This window comes from Pezoporus wallicus, unplaced genomic scaffold (assembly GCF_028554395.1).
Source record: "Pezoporus wallicus isolate ANWC-B61680 ecotype Strahan unplaced genomic scaffold, APGP_CSIRO_Pwel_v1 scaffold_11491, whole genome shotgun sequence".
Lineage (NCBI taxonomy): Eukaryota > Metazoa > Chordata > Aves > Psittaciformes > Psittacidae > Pezoporus > Pezoporus wallicus.
Window position 1 is genome coordinate 7,070,325 of NW_026642649.1, and position 16,861 is coordinate 7,087,185.

At 38.3% G+C, this 16,861-nt stretch overlaps 2 protein-coding genes across 6 annotated transcripts in view; one reads left to right on the plus strand and one right to left on the minus strand.

The window, feature by feature from the left end:
- The window catches only part of CUL1 (cullin 1), a 304,698-nt gene that overhangs the window by 216,480 nt on the left and 71,357 nt on the right, over positions 1 to 16,861 (minus strand). The gene's annotated exons all lie outside the window — the stretch shown is intronic.
- EZH2 (enhancer of zeste 2 polycomb repressive complex 2 subunit) overlaps positions 1 to 16,861 on the plus strand; it is a 50,589-nt gene that overhangs the window by 15,147 nt on the left and 18,581 nt on the right. The window contains exons 2-8 of one of the 5 annotated variants that reach the window (XM_057431542.1): positions 6,147 to 6,270; positions 6,767 to 6,895; positions 9,842 to 9,958; positions 11,274 to 11,412; positions 13,732 to 13,863; positions 14,435 to 14,537; positions 15,158 to 15,321. In XM_057431542.1, the coding sequence (XP_057287525.1) occupies positions 6,147 to 6,270; positions 6,767 to 6,895; positions 9,842 to 9,958; positions 11,274 to 11,412; positions 13,732 to 13,863; positions 14,435 to 14,537; positions 15,158 to 15,321 (908 nt within the window). Of the gene's footprint in view, positions 1 to 6,146; positions 6,271 to 6,766; positions 6,896 to 9,841; positions 9,959 to 11,273; positions 11,413 to 13,731; positions 13,876 to 14,434; positions 14,538 to 15,157; positions 15,322 to 16,861 lie in introns of all 5 variants that reach the window. The other 4 variants (XM_057431544.1, XM_057431541.1, XM_057431545.1 and 1 more) reach the window with 4 other exon arrangements.

Here is a 16,861-nt window from a genome sequence, read left to right on the forward strand (position 1 = left end):
CTTGTAGTATTGAATCTAAATGAATAAGTATGATCTCTGAAATGACAGTTCATAAAGCCAGCTCAGATGCGTGTTTTGAGCTTACCAGTGCATTCAGAGAACTTGGTGGAAGTGCATCACTGTTCACAGTGAGGTAGAAGAGGTTGAGAAACAGCATGGTGTAGTTCATGGAGCAGGGTCATGCAGTTAAACACATGGTTTTAGAAATCAAGGTTCTGAGAAGTGAATGTGAAAGCATTCGTGTTTGGCTTTATGGGAGGTAGAAGTAGTACTTCCCAGCTACCTGCCCCATCTGAGTTATTTTATTCCTTTGTTACTCTTTCATTACTCCAGGCAACAAGCCCCATGATTTTATTGCTCAGTTTGCATCAGGTGTCACATGTGGTTTCCCTGTTGGGTTTTATATTATCCCGCATCCTCCCGCTACCCTGCCCCTTCATTGGAACTGTTGGTCAAGAGTGCTCTGAAGTGCAGTATTGTACCAGTGTATGCATAAATTTAAAAGATCTAAATAACCTTTTGAGCATAGATTAATTCACAGTAAAAGAACTGAGAAGTTACACTGCACACAGTATATTTTAGTTCAGGAATATTTCCAAACAAATCCTGAGTAGAGGGAAGGTAATATAACATCGTTAGTTTAAAATATTGTGTAACATTAAGCACAACTCGAAACTAATAGCATCCTTTTAAAAGGGCAGAGCCCCTCATTTGTTCTCGCATGCTTTTCAGCATGAAAATTTTCATTAGATTTCCCCCCCCCCCCCGAAATTTGGCACTGTAGCCAGAGGCGCTTAAATATAGTCTTTGACAGCAGTATGACTGCTTGAATAGACTGCCTAATTTAGAGAATTATGTGTGCTTGTCTGTCACTGATGGATATTGCCAAAAATGATCGAAGAAAAATAGGACATTGTCTTTAAATAAGGCGCTTTCTATGCTCTGTAGGCAAAACAGAAACAATTTGGGCTGAAATTTTTCTACACTTCTTTCTCTTGTGAATTCTAGGTGTATTATAGATGCTTTGGCTGCTGAAAGTAAGCATTGGCTAATTTAAAATTATAGGCATGAAGTGTTTTACAACTTCCTGTAAAGAATGTAGATCTTGTACATCATTATGAAATGCTCAGCAGTTTATTTGGAACACAAATGTATCTGCTCTAGGTCATTGCCATTTTTTGTTGTTTTTCATTTCCAGCTATGCAAGCACGACTAAAAAAATGGAAAGAATAGCTGTATATTTGCTTTTATTTTCCTGTAGGGTCTTTTTAAATCACTGCTCAGGAGGGTTCAGTGTGTCTCATTCCCAATACCCTAGTTCAAGCACCTTATTGCTCAAGAAGAAGTGTTGGTTTTGTTTTTGTTATCCTTGATGGTGGTCTGTTTAGATTACACTGATCTCTCATTAGTCTGGGCTGGCTGGGTTAAGAGCAGCTTTGGACCCAGGGTACTAAGCCTTTGCATTTACGTGTGACACATACATCTCCTTGCTTGCCCTGGCACCAGGGCACCAGTTTGGAACGAGACTGCCTGTGGCTGTACCAGGTTGACACTAGCATCTCTTGGGATGTCTCACCTTACTTCCAGTGTTTCCTCTTCCGCAAGGAGAGTTATGACGAGGTTTCCCTTATTAGTGTTATGCCAGGTAAGGTCTGACAGGGTTAGCTGAGGAAGTCATTCTGCACTCTGGGAGATGAGCTCTTGCTGGAAACAGAGTAACTGCTTTAGAGTTATGCTTGCTTTCTTGTATCTATTTTGGAGATGAGATAATCTGCACATAAATAGCGGAGTTGGCTGCTACATAGTTTCTTTCTTTTGGGTAAAAGTTCTTGGGATTGAGATCTTTAGCAGTTAGTGTCTGTAGGCCCTTCATCTGAAGAGGATGAAAAAATGGCAAAGAAAAAGATGTTAAAACAATAGAATCAGCTAACAGTATTCAGAAGGGAAATGGGGACAGGGAAGTGGGAGATGGCCTGGGGGCTCTCAGAATCAAATCATTGCACTAAGACAATCCAGTATCATGTTTTTATTTATTAAATAGAAACTGCATGATGTTATGCCTGTCTTCTTAAGACAGGCCATAAAGTATTCTTAGACAGATGGGATTTAGCTTGTGCCACTTATGCTGCTGTAGGGAATATTCTGAAACTTTATATGGGAAGTTGACTAGTTCTGAGAAATTGATCTTAACATTCACTAGCTCTGCAATCCTAGCTGCAAACCGCATAAAACATCTTTTAAGGCAAATAGATAGGGTTTTCTTGTAACAACCTGTGTAGTCTGTTACAGCTCAGAGTACTTGCAAATACGAACAGCAGAAATGATGGAAGAAAGTGATTTGGGAAAAATTGTTCTTACACCTAGGTACTAGTGCAGGTGGATCAATAGTAGGTTGGAGACAGCATCTACAATCCTGAATTTACCCCCAGAGATTAGTTTTTGTTGCTGTTTCCCTGAAGTCTTAATTCTCCAAACTGCCTTTACTTTCAGGGATGGAGATAGTGTCCAGCACCCTTCTGTAGGAGTTAATCTTTCTGACTCCTTTTTTTTTTTTTTTCTCTCCCAGCCCTGACCAGCATGAGCTGTCCTTGTCTGGGAAACTTCTTATCCTATTTTCTCGGGTTTAGTTTCTTAAATGTATAGTTTTGGAGGCAACCTTTGAATTGACGACATTAGCCAAATGCCACTGACAGTTTCTGTAGTCCTAATGTGAAGATTAGAGATCGATTGCACTGTGAGAATTAACTCTGCCTGCTAGGAATATGCTGTTCTCTTCCTGCCACCTTCCCCACCACCCCCCTTCTGTCTTGTGTTTGCTTGTTCCCCCCCTTCTGAGATTAAGAACAGAAAAACAATTGCCTCTTACCACAGTACATGTGTTAATAATAGTGTAATTCTCCTTTGGTGTTGTTGCCTACAGATCTGGAGAGGGGCTTTTGCAATGGCCTGTAGTGACAGGACAAGGGGGGAATGCATTGGGTTTTTAGATTTGAAATGAGAATCTAACAGTTTTTCTTACAAAATATTGTTTAATGTCTTGCATAAGACAGAGAGGACATTGAGATGAGATATAAGGCAGAAGTTCTTCCCTGTGAGGGTGCTGAGGCCCTGGCACAGGTTGCCCAGAGAAGCTGTGGCTGCCCCATCCCTGGCAGTGTTCAAGGCCAGGCTGGATGGGGCTTGGAGCAACCAGGTCTATCGGAAGGCATCCCTGTCCGTGGCAGGGGGTTGGAATTGGATGAGCTTTAAGGTCCCTTCCAACCCAAACTGTCCTAAACATACAAATATGGATCATTAGGTTTAAAAATCTGCTGCTCAGATTCAGAATTCATTAATCTTGAAAAATCCCTGAAATTTATTAATGTTTTACAAACATGCATCCAGGACACTTTGGTTTTTCCTTATCTGTAATTTTTCTTTAACTAATACACACACATACTTCCTTCCCGCTCAGTGCTTTCTCTTAATAAGGACTTGGCATGTAAGAGGCCATTTCTAATTTTATACAAATTTGACTTAATGTACTATGTGTATCCCACTGACTGTTGCTCATTAACATTATTACTTTACCTAGAAGAACTTTTTCTTGCTATAACTTGCTAAAAACAACAATGCATCTTTTAATTCTCTGTGTTTTGTTACTTGGTGCCTTGAAGGTTAAATTGTTATGTTGTGCCCCAGATAGCAGTTTGAAACTAGTGCAAGAGGAAAGTGTTCTTGTAAGTCCCATTTGTTTTTAGATAAATGACCTGACTGTGCATAAGTTATGTTGTTTTAAAAGAAAGTTTTTACCTTCTTGTGAAATATTTTACTCATCATTTTAATACAGCAGGTAACAATGATGTTCATTACTGAAAAATGGAATAGGTTGGATTTGTTTGTTTAATGTGGATATGTTTCAGGTCTTAAATCCTTGCTTGCGGGGTCTTCTGGGAACTGCATTTCAGTTGTATGAAAGAAAGATGGGGATTCTGTTTGTTTTGTTGGTTTTAATCTAATTATGTATGTTGTATGAAAGAAAGATGGGGATTCTGTTTGTTTTGTTGGTTTTAATCTAATTATGTATGATTTCCATATGGACCTGATTTTGATGAGCAGGGCTTATCTGGCAATGCTTCAGGCTTGGGGAAGAGTGGCTGGAAAGCTGCTTGGTTGAAAAGAACCTGGGGTTGCTGGTCAACGGCTAGCTGAACATAAGCCAGCTTGTGCCCAGGCAGCCAAGAAGGCCAATGGCATCCTGGCCTATATCAGCACTAGTGTGGTCAGCAGGGCCAAGAAAGCAATCATCCTTCTATACTGGGCACTGGCGAGGCTGCACCTCAAATACTGTGTTCAGTTCTGGGCCCCTCACTGCGAGAGAGACATTGAGGTGCTGGAGCAGGTCCAGAGAAGGGCATTGGAGCTGGTGAAGGGTCTTGAGCACCAGCCTGATAAGGAACAGCTGAGGGACCTGGGGGGTTTAGTCTGGAGAAGAGAAGGCTCAGGGGAGACCTTATTCCTCTCTACAATTACCTGAAAACAAGATGGAAGCAGAAGGTGGCTGGTCTCTTCTCCCAAGTGACAACTTACAGGACAAGAGGGAACAGCCCCAAATTGTGCCAGGGGAGGTTTAGATTGGATATTAGGAAAACTCCTTCACTGAAAGGATGCTCAGGCATTGGAACAGGCTGCCCAGGGCAGTGCTGGAATCATCATCCCTGGAAGTGTTCACAAACCATGTAGATAAGGCCCTCGGTGACATGCTTTAGTGGTGGAGTTGGCAGTTGTGTGGGGTAAGAGTTGGATTTGGTGATCTTAAAGCTCTTTTCCAACCTGGTTGATTCTGTGTTTCTGTGCTCAAATCGATTATGATTGTTTGAGAATGTATTAACCTTGGGCGACTCAGCATTTCAGCCTTTCAGTCCACAATGGCTATCGTGAATGCTATTTTGAGCTATTCAGTGAAATACTGTGGATTGTTATAGTACAGCTCTTGAGAGGAAGCCAGTCTTGGATGTTGTGGTTTTGTTTCAGGATGCTGTCAAAATAGTCACTGCCAGCATAGTCACAGCATACGGTCATGGAGCTTGAAAAATGCTGCGCAGATTGGCATATTCTAGCAATACATTTGGATTATAATGTAAAAATACAGCCATGTTGCCAACAGTCCTGTAACATTAAAATGAAGCACTTGGTACTAAGAGGGTGATCAGTAAAAGCTGGTATCAGTGTTCTGTGTGCAGTCAACTGCACAGTTTGGGGTTTTGTAGGATACTTGGGAAAAGAGCAAGTTGTCTTATTCAAAACTCTATTCTTATATTTTGGCTTATTCAAAACTCTTTTTGTCTGGATTCTAGAACTTTCTGACACTTGAGTGGTTGGATAGGAGGACTGTACTTTGGGGTACCTCTCTGCCTTTGAAATCAACTCCAGAAGTCTATTCAAGGAGTTGATATCTTACTGAAGAAGACCCCTTCTGCAAGGAGGGGAAGGTTTGTCTACCAGAAGCAGAACTGTACAGAATTTGATTTATGAGACTGCAAGGATTCCAGTGTGTATCTTTGCAGTGGTAATCTAAATTTATAGAATCATAGACTGGTTTGGGTTGGAAAGAACCTCAAGATCACCCAGTTCCGACCTCCCTGCCATGGGTGGGGACATCTCTCACTAGAGCATATCACCCAAGATTCTGTCCAACCTGACCTTGAACACTGCCAGGAATGGAGCATTTACTGCTTCTTTGGGCAGCCTGTGCCAGTGCCTCACCACCCTCACAGGGAAGAACTTCTTCCTTATATCTAATGTGAACTTCCCCTGTTTCAGTTTGAACTCATCACCTCTTGTCCTAATGTTACAGCCCTTGATGAAGAGTCCTTTTTAGATCAATTAGGTATCTTTCTGTATAGAGGCATTAGAAGTGCTTAAAGCAAATATGAAGGGTCTCACTGATTTGTAATTAAAATCCTGGTGTCTATGACTCAAGTATATATTACTTATTTTCTTTGGACTGGGGTTGGATTGCAAGTGTTTTAGTGAAAGGAATTAAAGGAATTCAGTATATGAAAGGTATTACATGAATTTCTCTATCCTACCTAACTTCACTCTAACCTGCTCAGTAAGCAGTGGTGTCAGAGACAGTAAGGTTAACATCACATTGCCTTTTGCAGGATAATCATGGGTCAAACCGGAAAAAAATCTGAGAAAGGACCAATTTGTTGGCGAAAACGTGTGAAATCAGAATACATGAGACTGAGGCAGCTCAAGAGGTTCCGACGTGCAGATGAAGTAAAGGTATTGTCACCTTTTGGCTCTGTTTGCTTGAAAAATGATACAAAACCTGATCTTTTGAAGTTTGAGCTGTCCTGCAGTTAACACCTACACTAACAGTTTTGCTAGATACTTTGTTAACATTCTGAAAGCTTGTTTTAACTCTGATCTTATAAACAGGTATACATTCATATGTGAAGGAATCAGGCATGCTAAGTGTCAGAAAAGATGGTGGAGAGCAAGTACGGCAACTTCTTTATCCACATATTCTTTCTAATTCCATTTTGAATTTAATTCCATGCTAAACCTGTAGGTCTCTAACATGAAAACATGGGTTGAGTCAAAGATAGGGATGGTGGCATTTCAATGAAATTTGGACGTCTTGAGTTTTGGCCACTTTTTGCATCCTATCTAGTTTTATTCATTGTTTTAGTAAATGTTATAATTCCTTAAGATGCTAGCAGCTGAATTTGGAGTGTTTGATTTACTTGTAACGTTTACAATTGTGATTAATTTTTAGAGTATGTTTAATTCTAATCGTCAGAAGATCCTGGAAAGAACAGAAATCTTAAATCAAGAATGGAAACAACGTAGGATACAGCCTGTTCACATCATGACTTCTGTGAGCTCATTGCGCGGGACCAGGGAGGTTGGTTAACATGTGTTGTGGTAATCCCACTTACAAGGTTGTTAACACGTTTTTGGTTTATTACTGGAAAGTTGCCTCTTCTTTATTATGTTTTCCAGCATGGCATGACTTGGCAGCTAAATATTTTTTGTATGAGTCTCCTAAAGAATTTATTTGTTATTTACTTCAATCATATGACTTCTGGAAAGCAATAAATATGTAGTAGGTTACCTAGCTTGGATTAATACACACAAGTGAAACTTCTTTATTTCTGGTAATACTCAGATCTTACTGCAGCATCCTTTAATCAAACTGATTAACTGTCTTACTGATACTGGGAGTTTAATCTTGCTCATATTGGAGTTGACCCCCAATAGAACAAATGAGTATTTAGTTTAGTTCTTATTGATCTAAAACACATGAAAGCTGTGAAACATACCCACGTGACAAAATCTTCTTTTTAATAAAGTAATTTAACCACAGAGGTTCTGAAAGTAGTTAGTTGAGTTGATGCACCCTTGTGTTGCACAAGCAGACTGGGCATCAGATTTATGAAATCCACTTCCATTATGGTGATGCAGTTTGAGCACGTAAACTGGCTTTCGTGTTGGTAGCTCGAGCAGTGGTTTAAGTGTACTGCAACTTTGTGTTCAGCCCAGGTTAATTTCTCATTAATTTCTCGGTTGCTCTTTAGGCCCTTCTCCAAACTAAGCTGGTTTGATGTTTCATGTGTAATAATCTGAAAAGCTAACTTAGTTCAATAGGATGAGAATGAAAAGATTTTACTGTGAACAGGGTAAAAAAACCCCTCATAAACCTAAACCAAAACACTTTCTCTTCAAGGAAATTTGTCAGATTTTCCGAAAGTTTTATTGAGGAACTGAGGGCGTGTGTGTGTCACAGAGGTGCATTTGTGTGCATGCGTGATTAAATGCAAACAGGCAATGACCTTCGCTGAAGTGTTTTCTTTTAAACATGATTGAATATGCAACTAGTCATGTACAGCTTACCTATTATATAACACTGTAGGATCAGAATGTCTGATAATTGAGGGTATATATCAGGTATATCTAGGGTATATAGGGTATATATCCAGTTTTCACTTTTTTTTTTGGTGTGTGTTACTGGATGATCATTCCTTACCATTCCTCTTTATTTTCTTTGTTGTTTAGCTTGATTCACTATTATTTTATGTTAATTTCCTGCCTGAATTGATTTCCTGCCTGAATTGCTAGAGCACGCTAATTACTGCATTCACATCCAGGCTCTGTCTCACGAATTGGAACTCCACTGCTTGATTTAGGATTGCCATAATTTATAGTGAGAGAAGTGAGAATAAAAAATGGTGGGGGATTAAAAAAATTCCTTTAATAATCTTTTTTCTTAATATGCTGAATTTCTTCAGAGTTGCAGAGGTCACTGGCTAGAAGTTTAGTGACCTGATAGAAAGGTTTTGTGAGAGCCTCCATGTGTTTGGTGATGCCTGCAGGACATCACTGGCGACATAGGTTTTTGCCAGTGGATAGTCCAGTCAGCATCAGCCAGACACCATAACATGTTCTGTGCTAAACTCATAAGCATTAAGCTGAATTCTATCCCAAAACAATGGGGCAATGTGACTGAGGCTTGGTACCAGTCATTTTGGCATAGGTCATTTGTCAGGCTGAGACTTCCAGTTCCAAAGATAAAAGCAATAATTGTTTTAGTTTGTATTTTCCTTTTAAAAATACATGAAAAATATGCTAGATGGCTGCTAGCTAAAAAATTAAACATTAACCTGAAATGGAAATAAAGCACTAGCATAGGACAGTATCTTGAGTATTGGTATCCACAGCAAAAATCTAATTTCATGTGCTGCAGATTAAAAAAGAAAGAAATCTGGCTTGTGTCATTCTACCGGGGTACTGTCTCTGTATACTGTTTGTTACATTACTTTGTGTATTTCTTTAGAAATGTGAAGCTCTGTTCATCTTTCCCTTCTGGAAAGGAGAAAGATCTTTTGTCTCCACTTCCTTTTTTCCTTTCAGGTAGCTATGATAGCTGTTCTAAACTTTGTTTACCTACCTCCAAATCCTCTTTGTTGTACTTTCTCTAGCTTTGTATGTTCTTGTCTGCTTTTGTTTGTAACTTTTCTTGCAGAGTTCTCCATACTGCTGTCCAAGTACTTGAGAAAAGTTGATCTGTATCTGTTAGCTGTTGAATAGATGCAAGAATAACCTAGAAGCTGTCTGTGTTTCTATGACATATTTATCTTTTGGAGGCTATATAACCTCTGAATCTAAATAAAAGTCAAGTCCTAGAGCTGAAAAAAATCATTGGCATATCCAGAGTTGCATATTAAGAGTTAATTTTCATTTTTCCTTGGTAAACAGTGAGCATAATCGAACGCTTGATGTTAAGATAAACAGGCATAATGGGGAAACAGGGCAGGAGTTAAGACATGGAGACTTTATTTCCATAGAAATCTTGCTGGCATTAAAGTAAAATTTAAATTTTTTAAGCCCATAAATAATAAGTGATTTCTGCAGTGTATTGTTCTGGAGCCAGGGGAATTTAGTTGCTTCTCTGGTGGCTTGAGTAAATACTCTTAACATTGGTGAGAGTATTAGCAGCAACAGGTGCTAAATCTATTTGAAGATACCAAAGATAATTTGTATTGCAGGTTGAATGCTCTGAATAAAACATTATCACAGCCACTTATTACTAAGTGGGGAAAAAAAACCTGTGATCTATTAACAAAGGTATTGACACAGAAATAATTATTGCGTCTCTTTTCCTGCTAAATCTGTTCTTACTGTTATACCCTAAAACTCTGATGCATTTTTCAAAGGCTGATATGGCTGATTTCGACAAACACTTTGAATTTTGTACATTATAGAGTGGTGTACTGTGATATTATTTTTCTGTTTCTTTCAGTTTCTGTTGTTGCTATGTAAGTGTAACTTCACCCTCTTTTTTATTTTTCAGTGCTCTGTTACCAGCGATATAGATTTTCCAAAACAAGTCATCCCATTGAAGACTCTCAATGCTGTTGCTTCTGTGCCTATAATGTATTCTTGGTCTCCCCTTCAACAGAATTTTATGGTAAGTTTATAAAGTTCTGGGAGGAGAAATGTATGGAGGAAATAAACCAGCAAAAATCTGTTGCCAGTTAAGCTCCTTCTTTTCTGTATTGGTAATAGGCAGTAATAATTAGAAATAGGGCCCTCAATACAATAACAAAACCAAGTAACTTAGATGGCAAATTCAGTTCTCAGTGAACTGAATAATGTCTAAAACCTTGCTGTAACAAGCACCCTAAGTTTATTGAATTCATCTGACCAGTTCTTTGTGGCAGTTAACAAATGTAGATGTATTTAAAAGCATACAATTAGTGTAATGAGAAATGTTTTCTGGGCAAAATGCATGTGTTTATGCAATCAACCTGCAGCAGAACAGTAATTCTTATGGAATAAAGAGAACTTAATCCTGAAATAGGCTCCCCACAATAATGGTCATTCTTGCATAGCAACTGAGTATAGCCTTTTCTTCTGATTAGCTTCACTGTGTGTAGAAGCCATAATGTTAGATTTCTCATGTAGGCATTTGACTTGTTTGAAAAGCTTAGCTTATTACAAATCTTTGTCACAGCATTTTATATATGATCACCTTTGCTGACAGGTTATTATGATAATAGCAAAGTGATTTAAATAACCTGTTTTATCAGCATATGTACAGAGTTCCTCCACACGTTTTTCTACTTGCTTTTATTTCATCAATGTCTGGATAGTTTGCACTACTGCAGAATCATGATCAGCAGGAACATTTACATTTATTTTCTTAACAATAGAAGGGGGTTCTGCAGTATTGGAGGGTACAACTGAGAATTGAGGTCCATAAATTCTAATGATAAAACATGGGAGTATTAATTCTTTTAGTCTGTATACAGTCACAAAAAAAAAGTGACAGTGGAGTTCAGATTAAATTGTGAGGCATGTTTTTATGCTTGCTGTTTAGACAACTTGAATTTAGAGCCTTTTTGTATCATATTTTTCTTATCTCTGGCAAAGCAATGAAGGGGAGGTTTCCATTGCACATTACTGTGGAAGAGAACCAGGGCAGGGAGAATGAACTTATCATATGCAGGCTTCCCAAAGCTAAGTAGCTTAGTGTGGTTCAGTAGCAGAAGCTTTGTGGAAACACCCGGCTAACCTGCATGTTAGGTACTAGTTTCAGTATCTGGAGCTAGTCACCACTAGTATGTAAAATTGCTGAACAAAGATGAAGGTCTTGTTTTATTTATCTACTTAATGGTAAATATGCTAAAGCAGTGAAGCCAGTTAGTTAACTGTGAAAATAGCAACGCAGAAATGCTCAATTGAAAATGCAATTTAAAATGGTTTGATTCTGTTATTACTAGGTAGAGGATGAAACTGTTTTACATAACATTCCGTATATGGGAGATGAAGTGCTTGACCAGGATGGTACCTTTATTGAAGAACTGATCAAGAACTATGATGGGAAAGTGCATGGAGACAGAGGTGAGCCCAAACACTCAGGTATACTTATCACTTCTTCCTACATAAATAACTGTTGTTGGTGTTGCTTGTTAAGGCCTGATGCTTGATTATTACAGTAGTATCTCTAGAATCCCTATGTTGCATAAACATTGGATATAAGACTTCCTTATTTAAATAAATAGTTTTGCATTTTTATAAGGCTGTGAAGTGGTATAGTAGCACTACAGGGAAATTAAACTCTTCAACTTTTCCCCATAAACTATACAGTGGTTCATTGTCCCTGGCAGTGCTCAAGGCCAGGTTAGACGGGGCTTAGAGCAATATGGTCCAGTGGAAGGTGTCCCTGCGCATGGCAGGGGGTTGGAACTGGATGAGCCTTAAGGTCCTTTCCAGCCCAAACCATTTTGTGATCATAATGCCTAGATGCAACTTGGAGAAGTTCTTGGTCTTCAATTTTGTGCTCAGAGCTTTAGAATATAATAGTGTAATTTCTCTCTGTGTATCCTGCCTAGCAGAAAGTGGCAGGAGCAGTATGCAAAACTCTAATAGTGATATTTGCAAATGTGATTTAATAGAATAATCTTTTGTGGGTTTTGGTTTTGTTTTTTTTTTTTATTCCTTTAGGGAAATTACCAGCTATTTAAAAACCTCCTTTCAAAACCTTCTTTTCTATAAGTCAGTTTATAGAGCAAAGTTGTCTTTCTGTTGGTACACTATATATATGTATATATTCCTAGGTGTTGTTTACCTCTTCTGTGTGGGAGCTGGAGTACATGTGATTTTATTTGCCTGTTAGTTTGCTAAAGTCTAAGTGAAGTAGCAACCTTTCACTTGCTCTATGTGCCTGCTCAGAACTAGCTTATACAAACCTGAATTTAACAGTTGTAAAGGTTTCTCTGACTGCCGTTTCCTCCTTCACAGAAACATTGCCCACCACTTTCCTCCTCCCTAAATGTGGCATTGTTTCTTAAAATTAATTATATTCCTATTAATGCTGGAGTGACTGAGAGAACTGCAGTTTTGAGTATACGGTGTGCCACTCACGAAGGTTAAGCCTGAGGTTCAATAATAAATACTACTCAGTCCTGTAGCAGTCTTGTTAATGTCCTCAGGACAGCTGCTGCCTTTAAATTTTATGAGGAACATGAAATGTTTCATGGGGTTTTGCCTTTGGATATTTTTACAGATTTACTGATTGCTGACATCCCTGTCAGAACTGGTTATGTCAAAATGGTGACATGACTAGTAAATGTCTTCTACTATTGATTTATTATTGAGTCTAGCTTTACAATTGATTTTGTTTCACTGCCTTTGAGTCCCATGTTAATGATGGCAATTACTGTTCTTATGGATCCTTCAAAACTATGTATTGAAAGTAGAAAGACTTTTTTCTTAGTCTCCCAATAACTACTATTCTTGTGTGACTGTCATTGAATGCAAATGCTGTGGGTATCTAATCCAAAGGTGTTCCCAGGCAGGAGTCAGAACTGTAAATTAGCTCTGTAATTGCACTTTTGGGAAAGAAATGTATACTAACCTGTGCATGTATATTAAAAGTTCTGTTTAAAACTTCCAAATTAAGTACCTGCTTGTTTTCATTGTCTACATAGGAATAAAACTATTAGTTATAGTTTGACATCCAACCCCAATCCGGGTTCAAAAGGATGGTGATAAGCACTGCATTTCCCTCATAGTTCCCGGTTATTTTTTGGAAATAACAATGGTCTGTCAACACTAACTATGATTTTTCTCTCTGCAGAAATGCCTTATTGTCTATCTCTGCTGCCCTCTGAATTTCACAGCAGAATATAAGCTAATAAGCAGACATGCAGCATTATGTCTTTCAGTTTTCTCTTGAATTTTTTGTATTTAACTGTATTTATCACCTTGCCAGGGGGTGTGTAGTGGGGAACTGAATGCAATGGAACTACCAACCAAAAATATCTTTGGGGATTCCCTAGCTATCCAAGTATAGCTTCATAGACTGTTCCATATATTTCCAGGCTGCCTTAACCCAGCCGTGTTGGAACTGGGTTTCTGGCACAACATCTCTGAAACAGTCTAGCTAGAAAGAAGATATTTCTTTATGCTTACTGAAGCACAGGGAGTTGGGAACAGAGAAATTTCAACATGTTTCCTTCTCCCCTTCCCAGCTGTCAGTCTAAGAAATAAATACTGAGTATTTTTAACTCTTCTCAGTTCATACGCTGAAACAAAGAGGGGAAACCCCACAAAATCGTTTTTCATCAATTACAGCGTTTTCAATATACATAATTGAATTCAAGTGTAGGGAGGACTAAAAATACTTCATATACACCTTGTGCTTTTTTGTTCACTCCCAATTTTGCTGAATTTCAGAATGTGGATTTATCAATGATGAAATATTTGTTGAGCTGGTCAATGCACTTGGTCAATATAGTGATGATGAAGATGATGATGATGGAGATGACAATCCTGATGAAAGAGATGACAAGCAAAAAGATCGGGAAGGTAACAGGATGGGTATGTCTGTCTGCAGACTTTACAAATTAAAACCAAAAAACACTGTTTTTTAATCACTCAATAAATTTATTCAAACCTTCTACTTGATAGTGTTCAGGTCTAAAGTAGCACTATTTTCTTCATCATTTCCTTGTCATTTAGTTCAAGAGCTGTACAGAGAATACTATGAAAGGTGCTTTTGCTACTTTTTGTTTATCTGCATATTGAGACTGCCAAATGCACCAAAAATGAGTTGAGTATCCACCTAATAAATGCTTTGGTACTCCTCAGAAAGTGCAGTATCATTATTCTGAAGTAGGCAGAGTTCTGAATTGCCATCTCCATCTGCTGGTGAAATAATGATTTCTCCAAATTTTACTAGTAAAGAGTTCTTTCAGCAGGAAAGATCACTTAATGTAGTTTAACTTGTGGGTCATTTAGAAATAAAAACCTTTTGCTTCTTTTTTGTTTTTTATTAGGATTTTGGCGAAGTTCCCCTTTCTCTGAACACCTCCTAGAGGTAGCAAAGGAGCAGAAATATAACCTTTCTGTTTTCCAAATTTGTTTGCTTCTTTGACAGAGAAAGAAAGCCACCCACCTCGGAGATTTCCTTCTGACAAGATATTTGAAGCCATTTCCTCAATGTTTCCAGACAAGGGTACAGCAGAAGAATTGAAGGAGAAGTAAGAAAGTATTTCTTAAGATATGTTGCTGTGCTGCTTTATGAAACAAAAGATTCCTTGACTTCATTAAATACTGATTAATTGGAATTAAATTAACCAATATTTAATGGACTTCATTAAAAATCAGCTAACAGCTTTGATTAGGAATGGCCCCTCTTGCAGCTAGTTTCTGTGGCCATTGTGCAACTTCACAAGTGATACTTGACTGGAATTGGCTGTTCCCACCAAGTCTAACGACACAGAAGTGTTTCTTAGCCTTGCTTTCAAACTGTTGAAAAGTGGGTGCTTGCATGTGTTTCATAATATATTTTTTTGAAGTGGTAAAATAAAAGCTTTTCTTAAAAGAAGAGAAAAGTTGTCTTTTTGGAGTTAATGAGTAATATATATGAGGAAATGGTGGTCCAGGAAGCGAATGCATTCTTTTCTAGCCAATTTTATATTTATGTTAATGAATGTAAAATTAGTAACTTGTCACGTCACTGACAGATTGACCTTTCTAGCTGGGACATACTTCTTAAATTTCTTCTAATTTGCCACTGAAAACGCAGAGTGGTACTGGAATCAAAAATTACTTCTTTTTCATTATACTGAATAAATACAATTTCTTCCTTTCTTTCAAGGTACAAAGAACTTACTGAGCAGCAGCTTCCTGGAGCACTTCCTCCTGAATGCACACCAAACATAGATGGACCAAATGCTAAATCTGTTCAGAGGGAGCAAAGCCTGCACTCTTTTCACACCCTCTTCTGTAGACGCTGTTTTAAATATGATTGCTTCTTGCACCGTAAGTACAGTTATAGTGCACTTGTATAGCTCTTAACTTTTGCAGGTTGGGAAACTTAAAAGTACCATAAGATGCAATACAGAAGGAAGGAAAGAAGGAAAAAATTGTAATACTACCACTAAAGTTTATGAAAACAACTTGTTCATGTTGACGTAATTTAGCAGTGAAAACTAGACCTCAAAAAACTAAATGCAGCTGCTTGGAGTGGTTTGTTGCCCTTTTTGCACTTAGCAGTTTGTATAGACTTAGAGCTTGGACCAACCTGTAACATTGCTTCTCTTTTAGTCCTCAAGAAAACTACATAGTTTTCTACCATTTCCTGTTTGTGCATGGAGAATAAATTATATTTCTCCATAAAAATACCTGGTTATTCATCAGACTTCTTTAATTTTCCAGCAGGGAGACTGAATAGGCATGGACAGTTTTATCTTGTATTCTCTGGGGTTATTTTCTAGCCACTTTACTTGTACATGGTGATTTGAAGAAGAATTGTTTCAGACAGTTGAATTTAGAAATTGTGATATCCTTTTCATTGAATTACTCTTGTGTTGTCCCATTCTTTTGGGGGAAGGATTTAACAAGAGGGTTAGCAATGATGTTAAGATTTGCAAAGTGTGAAGAATAAAAACTTCTGAAGTACTACTTGAGACAATTCTTTCTCTGAGAATGGGGTCAAATCTAAAGGGGAACCTAACAGTCAAATATGAAGTGGTTTGACTTGTAGTTAAATACTGTGATGCCCTCTCTTCCAACTTAATTTTCTCTTTTGACTGAACTCAACTGTTCATTTGCATGTTCCACTGTGAGTGTGCATGTGTGTTTGTTTGGAAATCTCTGTGTTGTTAGCAGCTCCTCATCTAGCACACATGCCTGTATTTGTACTTCACACTGAAGGCTCTCCACAGTGCTGGTTTTTGGTATCCCTTAGTTGCCTTTCAGTTTGAGGAGGAACTGGAATTATTTGCAGCAGGTGGGGTGGAGGGAAGCTTTTCCTGTTCCTAGTTTCTTTAGTATTTGTGGATTTTGGAGTTAGGCCTGTTAAGTTTCATTTTCTCCTTGCAAGCAGGCCTTGCTTGAAATGCAAAGAAAATGCTCTTACTTCTGATTGAAGTTTAAGAACAATAAGCTTCTGGAGGTATAGCTGCTGCCTTGTCCAGCCAGCTTCAACACAGTGAGTTCTGTGAAGCTGGAGGTTTTGAAGTACCTTAGTTGCCTGGATGATTCAATCTAAGAAATGCTGTGTGTAGCCTTGGTCAATAGGACAGGGAAGTGAAGCTGTATGCTGCCTCTTGGCAGATCCATTCATCTGGCTTGACAGATATTCTTGACACTCTCAGTAGTCTAGCAGTGTGACTGAATGCCAGTCTAGTTTGATGACTTTAAAAGGATTTTGGTTTTTAAGTCCTTCAGAGAGCATTGTCCAGACATAGCGAGAACAAACTTCTAGTAGCACACAAGACTTAAGTACTGCTGCAGTGGTGGTTTTAGGCCATTTTTCTCATTAATCTCATAAACTTGTATGGGTTTTCCAGTGGAGATA